This window comes from Podarcis erhardii, assembly GCF_964252035.2.
Source record: "Podarcis erhardii genome assembly, chromosome: 3".
Lineage (NCBI taxonomy): Eukaryota > Metazoa > Chordata > Lepidosauria > Squamata > Lacertidae > Podarcis > Podarcis erhardii.
In genome coordinates this window covers 35,277,377-35,291,493 of record NC_138507.1, presented here as the reverse complement: position 1 = coordinate 35,291,493, position 14,117 = coordinate 35,277,377, and the positions used below count along the sequence as shown (strand labels likewise).

The 14,117-nt window shown below is 40.3% G+C and overlaps 1 protein-coding gene across 2 annotated transcripts in view; it reads left to right on the top strand.

Annotated features, from left to right (window-relative positions):
- EYS (eyes shut homolog) overlaps positions 1–14,117 on the top strand; it is a 499,923-nt gene that overhangs the window by 71,343 nt on the left and 414,463 nt on the right. For both annotated transcript variants that reach the window (XM_081856657.1, XM_081856658.1), the window contains one exon: positions 10,743–10,864. In XM_081856657.1, coding sequence (XP_081712783.1) covers positions 10,743–10,864 — 122 coding nt within the window. The remainder of the gene's footprint in view (positions 1–10,742; positions 10,865–14,117) is intronic.

Sequence of the window (14,117 nt, the reverse complement as noted above, 5' to 3'; positions counted from 1 at the left end):
GCACCAAGCTGACTGGGGATTGTGATTCGATATGCAAGGAAATTCAGGAGTGTCAGATTAGGCCAGAGTAATTCCTCTTCCCTCTGTCCCTATTCACTCTACTTTAACCCCTTATGGAATGGACTCCAGACTGTACTTACATGGTTCAGTCCATAGGATTACCTAGCTTCTGACATAGAGAAATGAAGCCTTCTGTCCGTACACTGCTGATGCACCAAATCCCTTCATTTCACAATTTTGGGGTGCTGTGGAGTAGGCCTGGGCTACCTGGCTGCCCAGTATGGAAGTCATTGCAAACAACTGAGAGTGGGAGAGTTGAGGTTAGTGCAGCGCAGAAGCAGGAGTGGGAATATCAGTTAGCTACAATGTTGCTTCCGCACAATGCCTACCTCCCTGTTCACCTGTCCCTAGTAGTTACCAGCAGTCAACTCTGCATTGGAAAGCTGGATAAGCAATGCTGCCCCATCCTGTTCAGCCCTACTGGCTGTTACTGATTAATACCTAATTTTAGCCACCCATCCAGGGAGCCATGTTTCAGGGATCTATGGGTTTGAAGGTTTATCATCATTGTTCTCAGAGTTCCGGCACTCCTTTTTATAGAAAAATAGCGCTGATTGTTCTGTATATTCTGAACTGTCATGGTATACTTCTAAATCTTTCTAGATTTAGAGTGATAAATAAATGGAAACTTAAGATTTGGTTTTAGATGGCTGCAAACAAGTTTAGAAGTTTCTCACAATTATTTGAAACGTGAATCCAATTGAAACACATTCTGTAGGAAATCCTTTTTATTAAGATACAGCACATTCTCTTACATCTCCAACCATGTTGATTTGTGTCTGATGTTTGAGGACTTGATATTAGCATGTCCTGTAGATTGTTGTATGTAGGGGATATAAATATGTCTTCATGTTATACATCTAATGGTTTCTATTGCAGACGTAAGAGTACTAAAGGAAAGGGACAAATGGAATGTGCCGTCAAACAAAAGAGCTTTTCTGGAACACTGCTTTCCTTTTAAATCACTGCCAGGGTCATAGATGTGGGAGCAAATTGAAAGGTTTGGGTGTCCTTGTACGGAGAAATGAATTCTTCTGCATTTGTGTTCAGCTGCTTATTTGTGTAGCTTATGACCTTTCACTATTCACTGAGCAATCGAGGTAAATGTCATATCAGATACACTGATCAAAGCCTCGATATTCTAAAGGTCCCTCAGAATCTGGATTGGTTATTTGGTTTATTTGAACAAATAGCTTGAGGTTATTGTTTTTATTTTGGTTTCTTTTGCTATGCAGGACCTGCCACCTTGAAGCCAACCTTCTTGACATGGTTGCTTTGCCCGTCACTGAATGTGCAAAGGGACAAAAGTAAATAAATAAATACTGAAACTCAAAAAACTTCCTTAAAACAATGCCTCAGCTGTAATATTGATGATCTGGAAATATGCTTCATTCATTTAATTAGTATACGTCAAACACCATTTTAAACATTTATTTTCTCAGAATAGGCCCCCAGCCTACCTATTGATCCTAAGAATGGTCCCTTTAAGAGAAATTGCTTTCCTAAAGAGCAAGCTTTAAATGGTCTCATTTCCTCAACAGTTATTTTTTATTATTGTTCTTAATTGTTTCCTGTGGTGTTTTTAATGCTTATATTTGTCACAAGCTTAAAATGTTTATTACTGTAAACCTATTATGCCTTCTGAATGTCCTTACTTTAAGCTATTTCCCCCGCTTTAATTACTATTTTATTAATCCTATCTAAACGCAATGAAACTTAGCATATTCTACCTCTGCAGAAATGAAATCTGTAAATCTCTCCCTAAAGTCTTGTGTGGATTGAATGTTTTATGTGAATTCTTTTCAGGGGTTTTTTTTTAAAGCCATATAGCTCTTCTTTCCATATGAAATACATTTAAACATGGATTCTCTCCTCCCCAAACAAGGAAAATATCATTTAAAAAAAGAATATAATTGTTTCTTTCATCTTTTATTAAATTCTTTCAATATACAACAACATTTATACAGATAAATAATGAAATATCACACCCTTACCTAGAAACTGTTATTTAGACAATACATAAATACATAATGGCCAAATAACATCAGTTCTTATCCCAAACTACTATTTGGACAATGCAATAATCAATTTAAGTTAACCAAAATGTTCTGTAATGTGAGAGGAGTCCTCCATTTTCGTTATTAGCCATTCAATTACAAAAGAGTCTTTGTGTTTCAGGCCTTGTGCCAATTTCATTTTATTATTTAATTTTTCCATAAGTGCTTTTTGCCATACTTTGCTGTGCCAATTTGTCAGAGAGGCACCCTCTAAATTATTCCAGTGTCTCATTATTATGAGCCTGGCTGCTAGTAGAAAAGAACTTATTGGAGGTTTAAACTGCAGCTTAACATTGTCTCCCATGAAAAGATTTAGGTGAGCCCTCCCTGAACATTTGGAGACATTTTGTCTAGTGATTGCTTTCATTTGGACAAATATTACCACCCACCCATCCACCCAGGAACTGAAGAATTCTGAAGCTCAGAGATAAATAATATTCAGTTTTGTAACCCAGAAATAATGTCCATTCAGTTCATAACATGCGTGTTCTTCCACCCATATAATATCCTTGATAAATTCCAGGAATCGTGTGACTCTTTCTCAAGGATAATTGAAATAATTTAGAAAGCTCTGTTCATCCCTTCAACTTCAACATTTATGAGTGTCATCTTGTGAAGATGAGTGCACTTCTGCATTGTACCTGATACATTAAGGGATCACATGGGTGGACCAGAACTGTTTCCTATCTATGGGCAATCTTGATAGCTACAGCTATCTATTCTTAGCAGATTGTAATGCTTGAAAGGATCTGGATGTGATTGCATGTGGGTTCAGGACAAAGGCCCTTCACTTCACTGTAAATAATTTGCTGGCTCCTTGTCCAATCCAGAGCTTATAATTAACAGTTCACCGCAACTAGTCGGTGCACTAAAGCCCATATCAAGCTGAATAATTTCACCCTCTCTGTAAATGGATGATTGACAGATGATTGTAGAAACATAGAATTACCATACATTTTGACATACACACAACCACCAGTGTAGTTGTTGTTTTTTCTGTTCTCTACAAAACACATAGTGTTGAAGCACCCTTGGCAATACGTAATGTCAAGGTCACCATAACCCAAAGTGTTACTCCAAAATAAGGAAAAACAGAACATTTCTAGTAGACTCTTAAAATGAAAGCCCGGAGGCTCTTCATGAGGCCGGAGGAACATTGCATGGCTATAGTTTTATTGTTTTATTGATTTAATATGCTGTAAACTGCTTTGAGATTTTTATTAAAAATATAAAGCGGTATAGAAATTAAAGAAATAAATAAAACGTAGGGAGACATAGGTTTCAATTATAGTGCTCACAAACAACACCAGCCTCTACATTTGAGTCTTAATCCTGCCCAAGACAATTGATCTCTTATTTATTATATTCCAGTGCTTCCTTCTTGCGCTGCTGATTCTCCTCAATCTTCTTGATTGTCCTTCTTGCCTTGAACTCCCTTCTTGGATGTAAATTCTGCTGCAAATTCTTATCTAAGGAAGTGTAGATTTGTCTAAGCTGAAATATATTCCGTGTCACGCCTTTGTCATACTTGCATCCATATTTGAAACCTATTACTTCCACAAACTCTTCCCTTCCCTTCTGTTTCCTTCTGCGAATGGACGTTCAGGCTGTAGTGTGCAAATGGTACGTGCTGTGTGGCACTCTTCGTGTGTCTCAATATAAACACACATTGAGGCCATATGATGGGGGGAGGGTTTTTTTTAAGTCTGTTTTCACGCTTTCTAATTGTTATGCACCCTACATAAAGTTTAGAACGCATTTGAAGGAGGAAACAATTAGGAAGAAAGACACTCTTCAGGTGATGCCAAATGGGGCTTCTGCAGGAGGTGTCAGAGGCCACATAAGATGTGGCAATGTAGACCGTTAGTCTGCCTGTTCAGTAGAGACTAGCATTTATTTCATCATTTCTGCCTCATCATGTTACAGCAAGTGTTCCAAATGCAGGGATATCCGTCAGCTAGGAATTGGTTTTAGATCATTGCATCAAGGCTATATGGCAGGGTGCATTTTTCATTGCATAATATCTTGGAAAGGTAGGAGAGAATATTACAACTACCCAGTCATGTGAATTATCCAATTCTACTACTCAGTCCTGTGTGAATTATCCTGCCCCACTCGCATAAGACTTTCAGCATGCAACATTCATCAATATGCAGTTCTACAGCATTCAGCAGCAAACTGATTACATGTGAAATTCAATGTATTTGGAAGTTCAGTGGTCTAAATGTGTAATGTCAGCCGAATAAAATGACTACACATTGTTCCACCTACGCCCCCATTTCTGTTTAAGTGCATACATTTTATCCCTATAACTTTTGAGTGCCCATGAGACTGATGCAATAAATAAGTGTGTACGATTTTGGTGTGCTGGCTGATGTTCCAGTGCCGCTTTGCAAAGCATTTCATCCTTCGGACAGTGTAGAATTGATGAGATAAACTGGAGATAAGAATGTTGGCCCAATCTGTGCTGTTCAGTTCCTTGAGTTTTTATGGCATCCTTAGATATGATCAATTAGCCTTTACGTGAACCAAAAATGAAACAAAAGAGCTTGTGGTCATGGAACAGTCATCTTAAATAATGCATGCCATGGAAATAAGAGGAAAGTGTATTGACTGAAGCTTCATATTCTGACAGTGAAGGTGAACAGTATTCATCTGTACAGTAGAAGCCTACAGCCAAATAAGTTGCTGGTTTGTTCAAACCATTGTGTGAAATTTTGGGCATTCCACTGTTTCTTGGCTGCCTTTACCCCCTTAGGTTTGCCCAAACACCATGCCACAGTGTTAAAAGAAAAGCACAAGTTGCTGAAAAAATACAAACTATTTTCAGAATAGCCCTATGCATTTCAGCAAGTACGTATTTAAAGGTCATCCTTGGGGGTTATAAAAGCAAAGGCAATACATTTACATTAGTCATAGATACACAGCATTTAAAAACAAACTAAATTGGTTGCATATGCTTGGTGTGAGCAGAAGCCAGCCAGCCACAACTATCAGAATTCCCTTCCTTTGCAACTCTTCATGGGTTTAGACTTCCAGCGTTAACAAGCTATCTGTCCCTGACATCCGTAACTCCTTCCCAGTCCTCAGACAACCCCACAAAAATGATGCTGTTAGGACCTGTGTAAGGTTTTAATCCTAGCTAAACTGACAGCTTTCACTTCCCCAACTGAAGTGGCCTACACTGCAGATCTGAGGACACCTTCTTTTTTTGTGATGGCCAGTAGTTTCTGGCAAATATATTTGACTGACTTGCTGATGACACCTTTGTTACCTGACATTTGGAATGGCTATGAACATTCTGTGCTGTCACTTAAGCTCAGTCAGTAGCAGAGACGTTACTAGGTCTTTAAAAGACTTGGAGTGCAGGCCTGTGGCACAAATTGGTACAGTGGTGCCCCGCAAGACGAATGCCTCTCAAGACGAAAAACCTGCTAGACGAAAGGGTTTTCCGTTTTGGAGGCGCTTCGCAAAACGAATTTCCTATGGGCTTGCTTCGCAAGACGAAAATGTCTTGCGAGTTCCTGCGGGGTTTTTTTTTCTCCCCACCCCCTTTTTCTAAGCCACTAAGCCGCTTATCTGCTAAGCCGATAAGCCGCTAAAAGCCGCTAATAGTGCTAATAGCGCTAATCCGCTAATCCGTCAATGGGCTTGCTTTGCAAGACGAAAAAACCGCTAGACGAAGAGACTCGTGGAACGGATTCTTTTTGTCTTGCGAGGCACCACTGTATATAAATTTGCATATGCTACTTTATGTTTAGAGGTGCAAATTTGGGTGCCAATTTTCAGAGGGAAAGTCACCAGGAAAGCAAAATATGTGGGTTTTTCTTTAGTTTAAAAAAGAAGAGAAAGGGCAGGAGATATGGGATCCTGTGCAAAAGAGCCAAGACTTGGGTCTCTGTGCCTTACAGCATCTATGGCCAGGTGCCTGAGGCTTCACTGCCATAGGTGCAATGCAATATAGACTAAGCTGTAAGCTTTCACTCTTCCTTGGCAGAAACCACCAGTCCCAAGCCAAGCCTTTCAAATTTTCAAAATATCTGGGGATGCCTCCTACAAGAAACTTTTTTAAGGTTCTCTAATGTCAATCACTTCAGTTGTCATTCCAAACTGTTTTTGTTAGGTATGCAGTGGTTAAAATAAGAATAATAGTTGCATAATTCACTACTAATATGTATTATTCTGTATATCACGTTTTTGACAGCTTGAATTTCTGAACGAAGCTTCTTGTTACGACTTTGAAATGGAAATGATGAGGCCTCCTGGTATTTTAACTCATTTCAGAATGTATTGATTTCAGTGTCAGCTGTCTTAAGTGATGGAAATAATGGGGTTTGAACGTGACCTTTTCAATCACTTTATCAAGTTTGAGGCTTTGAATATTGCTGAAAGCAATGTGCATCTTAGGCACACCCATTGGAATTATGACACACCACAAATTGGCCAATGTTGCAAACTGAGTATGATGCTAAGTATTTAATATGATATATATAACACTCTTACATACACACACAGAGAGAGAGGTATAGCTATCATCTGCCTGGATCCAAGGGATTCTAGATGTGTGAAATAAGGTTGTGCGCAGCCCTACATCTGTCTCACAGTCCCAATCTACTGGTCCCTAATAAGGTCAACCTGCCCTGGGCCAATGTGGGGACCATCTACCCTACCTGGGATCTGATCCTGAATTAGTTGGAGGCAGAGCTAATGTTTAAATAGGTTTTTAAAAAACCACCTACTTAAACATACAGCTGGGAGGGGATAGGGGAAGGAGACATTGCATCTCTTTCTCTCCCACTCCCAACTGAGAGCAGGTGGGGTCAATTCTGTGGAGTGCTCCTTTGCTGATGTCTTCTCTTATGGAGCCATTGATGCTGCATGGTGCTGTTTCAAAGATGAGCCTCAGGCAGGCAGCATAGTCAGGCAGCGGGCTGCTACCTACTTCCAGGAAGACACAGCTGGTGGTCAGGATGACTGTTTGCCTTTTCTCAGGGTTTTCCTGCCAAGTGCCCACCTCTCCAAGTGCCCACCTCAGATGCCCTACCCTTTGATCACTCTGAGCCATCAAACCCATCCAGGAGCAATCTGTGGCATTGGTCCAATGTCCGAGTCCCACCAAATATGCCTCATTTGTCCTAATAGTTGGGCCTTGGCTGAATCCGGTGCATGGTCCTAGTTCAAAAGTAGTCGTGTACCTGCCTAAAGAACACTTCAGAGCCTGCATTGAGGCACAGCCTGATCCTTTTTCTTCTTGCTTGCAGCTCCCTGTGCTTCATTGGCTATTATTCTGCAGGTCCTTCCCATACTTGCTTCTTCAAGAAGGCTCAGAAAAGACCAGCAGTAGTAATAGGGTACCTGAACATGCCTTATGTGTTCACAGCACTTTGGATCACAGAACGGTGTTCAATTTATTTTAAGGATCACCACCTGGGTTCTGCACAAGTCCTCCTAGTTTATATAATGCCAGCTATATCACGTAGAACTGAAGCCCTTAGTAGTTTAGTGCTAAAGCCATGCTCCAGCCACACTTGCACAGCATTAATCTGAAGATTTTGCATAATTGGGATGCAGACCACTTGTTGCTTGTGATGGATGCTTCGTACATTGCTCTGTTTGTTTGCCAGATGTTCCACAGCTATTCTCCAGTAGCATAACATAGTCTGAGACTTCAGAAATGATGAATCTTATGTCTGCAATGTGGTATGAGTAAGAGGGATGCAAGTGCTTGGAAAATAAAGCTTTCCTAAATGCTCAAGCACTTAATTAGATGAAGATACACAGGTGTCCCTATGCTATCATCTCTCTCTCTCTCTCTCTCTCTCTCTCTCTCTCTCTCTCTCTCTCTCACACACACACACACACACACACACACTGTGTGTGTCTGTGTGCCCACACCTCTTCAAATTGCTCTCAGTTTGACCTTTTCTACTGCAGATTAACACTTTTTCTTCAATATGAAGTAAAGAACTGCTGTTCTTATAATTGCAAAATTACTGCACTGGGCATCTTGCTCAGTAAAGGCTATATACTTGGCAAAATAACTTGGCTTTATTTCCCCCCCACCTGCTGTTCACAGCAATTATCTTGCTCCTTTAAGAATATTAAAAAATGCTGATTTGTTGGACCACATATTGTTATAAGTGTATTGAAGTTTGCAGTGAGTAGTAGGGCATTATTATCTTCCTTTGTTTATTTGCTCACAGTTTCAAAACAGAAAGCACATTCAATTATTCTATTTGGCCTGGATGCACGACTTCAGAGGCACTTTCTCTCAACTGTTTGCATGCTAGGTAACAGTGAGAACCGGGGTCAGTGTGACTCTTCTGCGTGTCTTCAGCACTTATAAGTACTGGATGCTTTTACAGGTACAACTCCCATCATCCCAGCTAGGAAGACCAGTGGCCAGGGATGACGGTACTTGTATTCAAAAAATACTGGTCCAAAGTGTCACATCCTGTGAGGTTGTCTTTGAGTCTTTGCTTCACTGCAAAAACCCAGGTTTCTCCCTCTGTGTCTTTTAGCACAATGCGGACAGACATGTCTTGCTCTGTTCTTTGGAGCAGAGGCAGACATTCTCTGGACTTTCCCCCCCATTTTGCTGCTCCTGCAAAAGAAAGTCAGGCTTCTAGAATGGAACGTGCAGTGGTGCATCTCTTTACATAAGTGATGAAAAGTTGTTGGAATTCCTGTGACAGGCATGTCTGTGTGTATAGTATGTCTGCCAGGACATACAAGTGCTTAAGGGTTTTGGGAGGAGAGCGGTGGTCCTGTTAGGAGTCAAAGGTTGTGGTGAGGATGCACAAGGTTCAGTGTTTTGCAAGTTTCTGTTGTGATAGGTATGGCATTGTGAAATGTGAGAAGATGAGTTTGTAAACCTTGACACATTTGTGATTTCTTGAGGGATTTGACATTTCTATTCCATAAGGACTAAGGATGAATAAGATTCAGATGCACATGCCAGTTTATTACTCCCATGTGCCAATATTGAATGAGGACTTGCTTGTGTGAAAACATCATTACATATTATATGCCATAGATGGTATTTAGCTCCTAATGTTAGCATAGATACAAGCAAAATCTAGCCTCAGTTACCCTAGGCACTAGTTCACACTGAATGAGACAGGCCTGTTCCCCTTCATTGGAATTCATGTCCCCTCCATACAAAAATAAACATGCACATACAATCGTAATCTTGGAAATCTAGATTTCAGGGCCATAACCCTTCCCTATAACATGCGGGTTTTTTATATGGAGGAATTTTTTTATATGGAGAAATTGTGATTTAGTAAAAATCTCTTGTGAAAGTCTATATAAGTACATCTAGCTTGTCCTATTGACCTCCTTGTTTATGAATCAATACTAACAAAAAGCATTGCTTTATTTCCCCTATACGACAGAGAGCAGAAAGCTGTTAAAAACATATACTACCTCTTTACAAAGACCTTCACAGTTCTTAATAAAGGATGAGCACAAGATCTCTAAAATCAATCTCTTTAGATACGTCTGTGAGTCTGAATGTTCTATCTTTATTTCAGAGTTTTACAGCAATTGCCTCTACTTGATTAACTGGCCCATACCATTTAACAATCTCATACAGAGTTGGAGTTCTTTCCTCTATAATCAGGACTTGCACATTTTGTTCTTTTCCATTTAAAAGGGCTGTTCAACATGACAGATACAAAGCATGATAGATTATTGCTACATAAAAGATCTTTTATTCCAAGAAGTGGAGTTTTGAGAAAGTTCAATTCTAGCCCACTGCCTATTTTGAGAGCAGTAATTCAGATGCTTTTAACCAAAACTCAAATTGGCAAACAATTTAAAACAAAATTATTTGGCTACATTTTCTAGTGGGCAGTCATATTCTGCCCCAACTTTTCTTCTTGCTGAAAGTGTTAGAATTAGAGCAAAAGGGAAATAGCTCAGCTCCATTTTTATACAGGAGAAGACAGGTCGTCTCTAATAGTTTTGGAGTTACTTCTGTTACTGGTACAGACTACATCTCTCTGTTTTCATTTTTCATAAAGTGGTTTTGGATATTTCAGCAAAGACTGCAACAGCAACTCATAGTTCTGCATTTTTGTGCTTCTGATGTGATACCATGAATGGGACTAATTGTATAGGACCTTCAGCCATGGGGTGAGAAAGACACAATTGTCCTTTCCATGTGGTATCAGCCTTTCATACATTACTAGGGATGGAAGAAGCATCTCATTTAAATAGATTTATACATGGAATTTGGTGGTTCCAGTTGGGGGGGGGGGACCTTGCTTTTTGTTGAGATCAAGGAATGAGATTGGATTGGGTCTGGGCAGAATCTGTGCAGATAAGCTCAACAGCAAAACTATTAGAAAATCCCAGCCTTAAACATTGCTGTCATGATTCCTGTGCCACTGTGGCAGCTCATGAATAGGTCCTGTGCTGTTGTTTGGTCAAATATTCTTAATAATCATATAATATTTTCCAGTTTTGCATCAGTCCAAGTGGATACTGGGGTTCAACATTTTCCCATGATTAATGGAACTAAAAAGCAATAAGCTCCCCAACAGTTATATTGTTGATTCAATCAACACTGAGATATTGACAAGGAGTTAATTAATGTGTTTTCCCCCTACTTCCTTTCAGGGCTACCAGTGTGTCTGCCTCCTTGGCTGGGAAGGACCATTTTGTGAATCTGAATCCAATGAGTGTGACTCTGCACCTTGTAAGAATAATGGCACTTGCATTGATCTCTTCAGTGACTTCCGGTAAGGAGCATCTTCTCCATCATCAAATGATTTGGATGTTCCAGTAGTGACTTATTTTATTTGTACATTTGCTGGATTTCAAAATTGCTACATAGCAAACAGCTTGTGATATAAACAGGAGCAGTGGCATTGTGAGGATGGGGGTTAGGGAGATCCATGTTTTTCCAGGGCACATTTGTTGAAGAAGATCAAGAGACAGTGTGTTGCAGGTAAGTGTGCAAGTCTGGACATTTCTCCCAATTGTCAAGACACTAAGTGGCATACAGGCTTCGGTATGCATATCTAAGCTGAATGGGGGAACTGCATTCGCAGTTATGAGCAGAATATGGAGTTGGTCTCTCCAGTCAAGGAAACAGAGATGTGTTAATGGATAGAGATAGGGAAGAAATGGTTTGAAAAAGTGTATCTATTAAGCAAGCTTGCATACAAAAGCATATTTATTATGAGAAATGTGTACTGATATGTTGGCAGATGTTAATAAGCACCTTTTTTAAAAAAAGAAAGATTGCAGACGTTAATAAGCACTTTAAAAATAAAAAACTTTGCAAACTGAATTTAAGATTGGAAAAGTGAGAAACCAAAATTGATGGATGAATTCTTTCCCACTCACGTAGTTATTTTTAAAAAGCTAAACCCCTGATCATTGTTTCTTTGGCAAGAGAAGTAATAAACTGGATTCTATCTCCCTCTGCCCACTTTTTAGCTTAGCAATGTTTGGTAGGATTTTAGTGTGTGCAACAAAACCCACTGTCCACATCCTCAAAATGTGGGATCAGCACAACCAGTTCAAAAATCCAGTCTTGGAGTGCTTGAATTATAGCTGGAATAGGTGTGTACGTATGTCTTAATGAAACATCGTCCTAACTCAATATTAAGCAATTCATGCCCCACCCTCATGATAATGTAAAATAACACTACTTTAGACAACTAATAACCTCCTGAGCATTCATCATTGTTGCCATCAGTTTCACTGTTTTCTTTCCTTAAATATACTATTATCACACAAATGGTGTTACTTAAATGTATTCTATTACTTGGTGCCACTGAGCACAATAACAAAACAGATTTAAGTGCAATTTTTCTGAGTTTATGCATACTTAACTCTGGAGTGGGTTTGTGGTTGTTACGTTCAGTGATTACACAACTTGTCAGATGTGTTGATATATTTTGCTGCCTGAAATGAAGATGCCAGTCAGGTGGGAAATGCTCACCTGGTTGTGATCCTTGTGCATGTCCCAAAGTTTATACTATGGGATGTAACTCTCGCAGTGCTGTAAGGGAGAAAGCAGTGCAAATGTGTTAAAAAAAGGTAAAGGGACCCCTGACCATTAGGTCCAGTCGTGGTCAACTCTGGGGTTGCGGCGCTCATCTCGCTTTATTGGCCGAGGGAGCCGGCATACAGCTTCTGGGTCATGTGGCCAGCATGACTAAGCTGCTTCTGGCGAACCAGAGCAGCGCACAGAAACGCCGTTTACCTATATATCTACTTGCACTTTGATGTGCTTTCGAACTGCTAGGTTGGCAGGAGCAGGGACCGAACAACGGGAGCTCACCCCGTGGCAGGGATGCGAACCATCGACCTTCTGATCGGCAAAGTCCTAGGCTCTGTGGTTTAACCCACAGCGCCACCCGCGTCCCGCAAATGTGTTAAAGTGTTCTCCTAATGATTTAACACCATAATCTTTTTTTCTTTTTCTTTTTGCTCCTAAGGACAAACAAAAAGGCCATTTATTGTACCATCTCTGAATGCTTTCTACTAATCAATATAAATGAGGTGTTTTGGTATCCTTGCTCTTTCAGTTTCCTTTCATTCAGTTTCTTCTCTAAGAAGGGGGATGCAACTGGATTCCTCTGTCCATCTCAAGGTTTTAAAAGCAATGCTTTTGGCTTCATCTTTGTGGTGTTGCAGATAATCACACCAACCCACAGTCCTAAAAGCTTCTGTATTTGTTTACAGCTCTTTGATAAGCAGTTGTAGGTCTTTTTGTGCCAAGCTTTTCAGTGTCAGAACGAAAGGATTCAAAAGCATTCCAAGAGTGAATCTTTCATTCCTCTCATTCTGTCGGTGCTGACATGAAATGATCCTGCTGGCAGGGAAAGGTCATCACGGACTACTTGACTGCACATTTTGGAGTAAGGCTGAATGCAAAAGCTTTGTAAGATTTAATAAGCTAACTCGAATCGTCCTTATTTATTTAATTGCCCATCTATCACAAGTTGTTTGGTTTGCTGATGAAAAGTCCCCCCCTTTCCCATTTGAGTGTGTGGCCGGCTTTAAATGCATAAGATTTATTATTCCCTCTACAAGATTGGTTTATCTGATATGAAATAAATCTCATCATGAGTCCAATAGTGAGTTCAAGGATTATTTCAATGCCAATTACAGAAATTGACTCCGCCTCCTAGGAATGTCAATGAATTTTATTACATTAGAGCATAAAAGGTGTACGACTGTGCATACAACTATGAAATGGCTTGTTTTCATGGAGGCAACAGAACCACTTCCTCAGTGCGGGCTTGAAGAAAAGCTAAGGTTCTTAAGCTTTTCCAGACATTTAGTTGTAAATGTTACTGGCAGAGTCTGGAGCAGTGTTTCCTAGACTTAGGTCTCCAGCTGTTTTTGGACTACAACTCCCATCACCCTTAGCTAGCAAGACAAGTGGTCAAGGATGATGTGAATTGTAGTCCAAAGGCAAACTTGGAGACCCAAGTCCGCAAAACACTGGTCTGCAGGAATGCCTGAGCATAAGGCATGTTCTGGAAATTTCCAGTGGCCTCCATATAGAAAGAGGGGAGAAGATTAGTGTATCTCTCCCATGATGTATTGGGAACAGGGTAGCAAGAACAGATTCCAGTACATTGTGACATGTCTTTTTAGGTCAGAGGGTGGGGAACTGGATCCAGCTGGAGGACTGGATTCTGAGTGCCCCCCAACTTCATCAGGCTACTTGGGTAAGGAGGCAGAGACCCACTCACCTGTCACTTGAAACAGCTATTGCATTAGCTGGCCGTTTCTTTTTCCCTTTCTGGCATAGCAATCACTAAAAAAGAAAACCCAAGCCAATTCAGACCTGAAGTTGCTGCCTATCAGTTGTTAGGCAACTGACTCCACACCTGCTTTCTGCAGAGAGTCTCTGCACAGGGTTTGGTCATGCAACTTAGCAGTTATAGCAAGCCTCCCTTGCCAAGCAGAAGTCCACTTTGAGGTTCCTCATGGTGTATTGGCAGTTGTGTCACACTTGGCATCCCATAT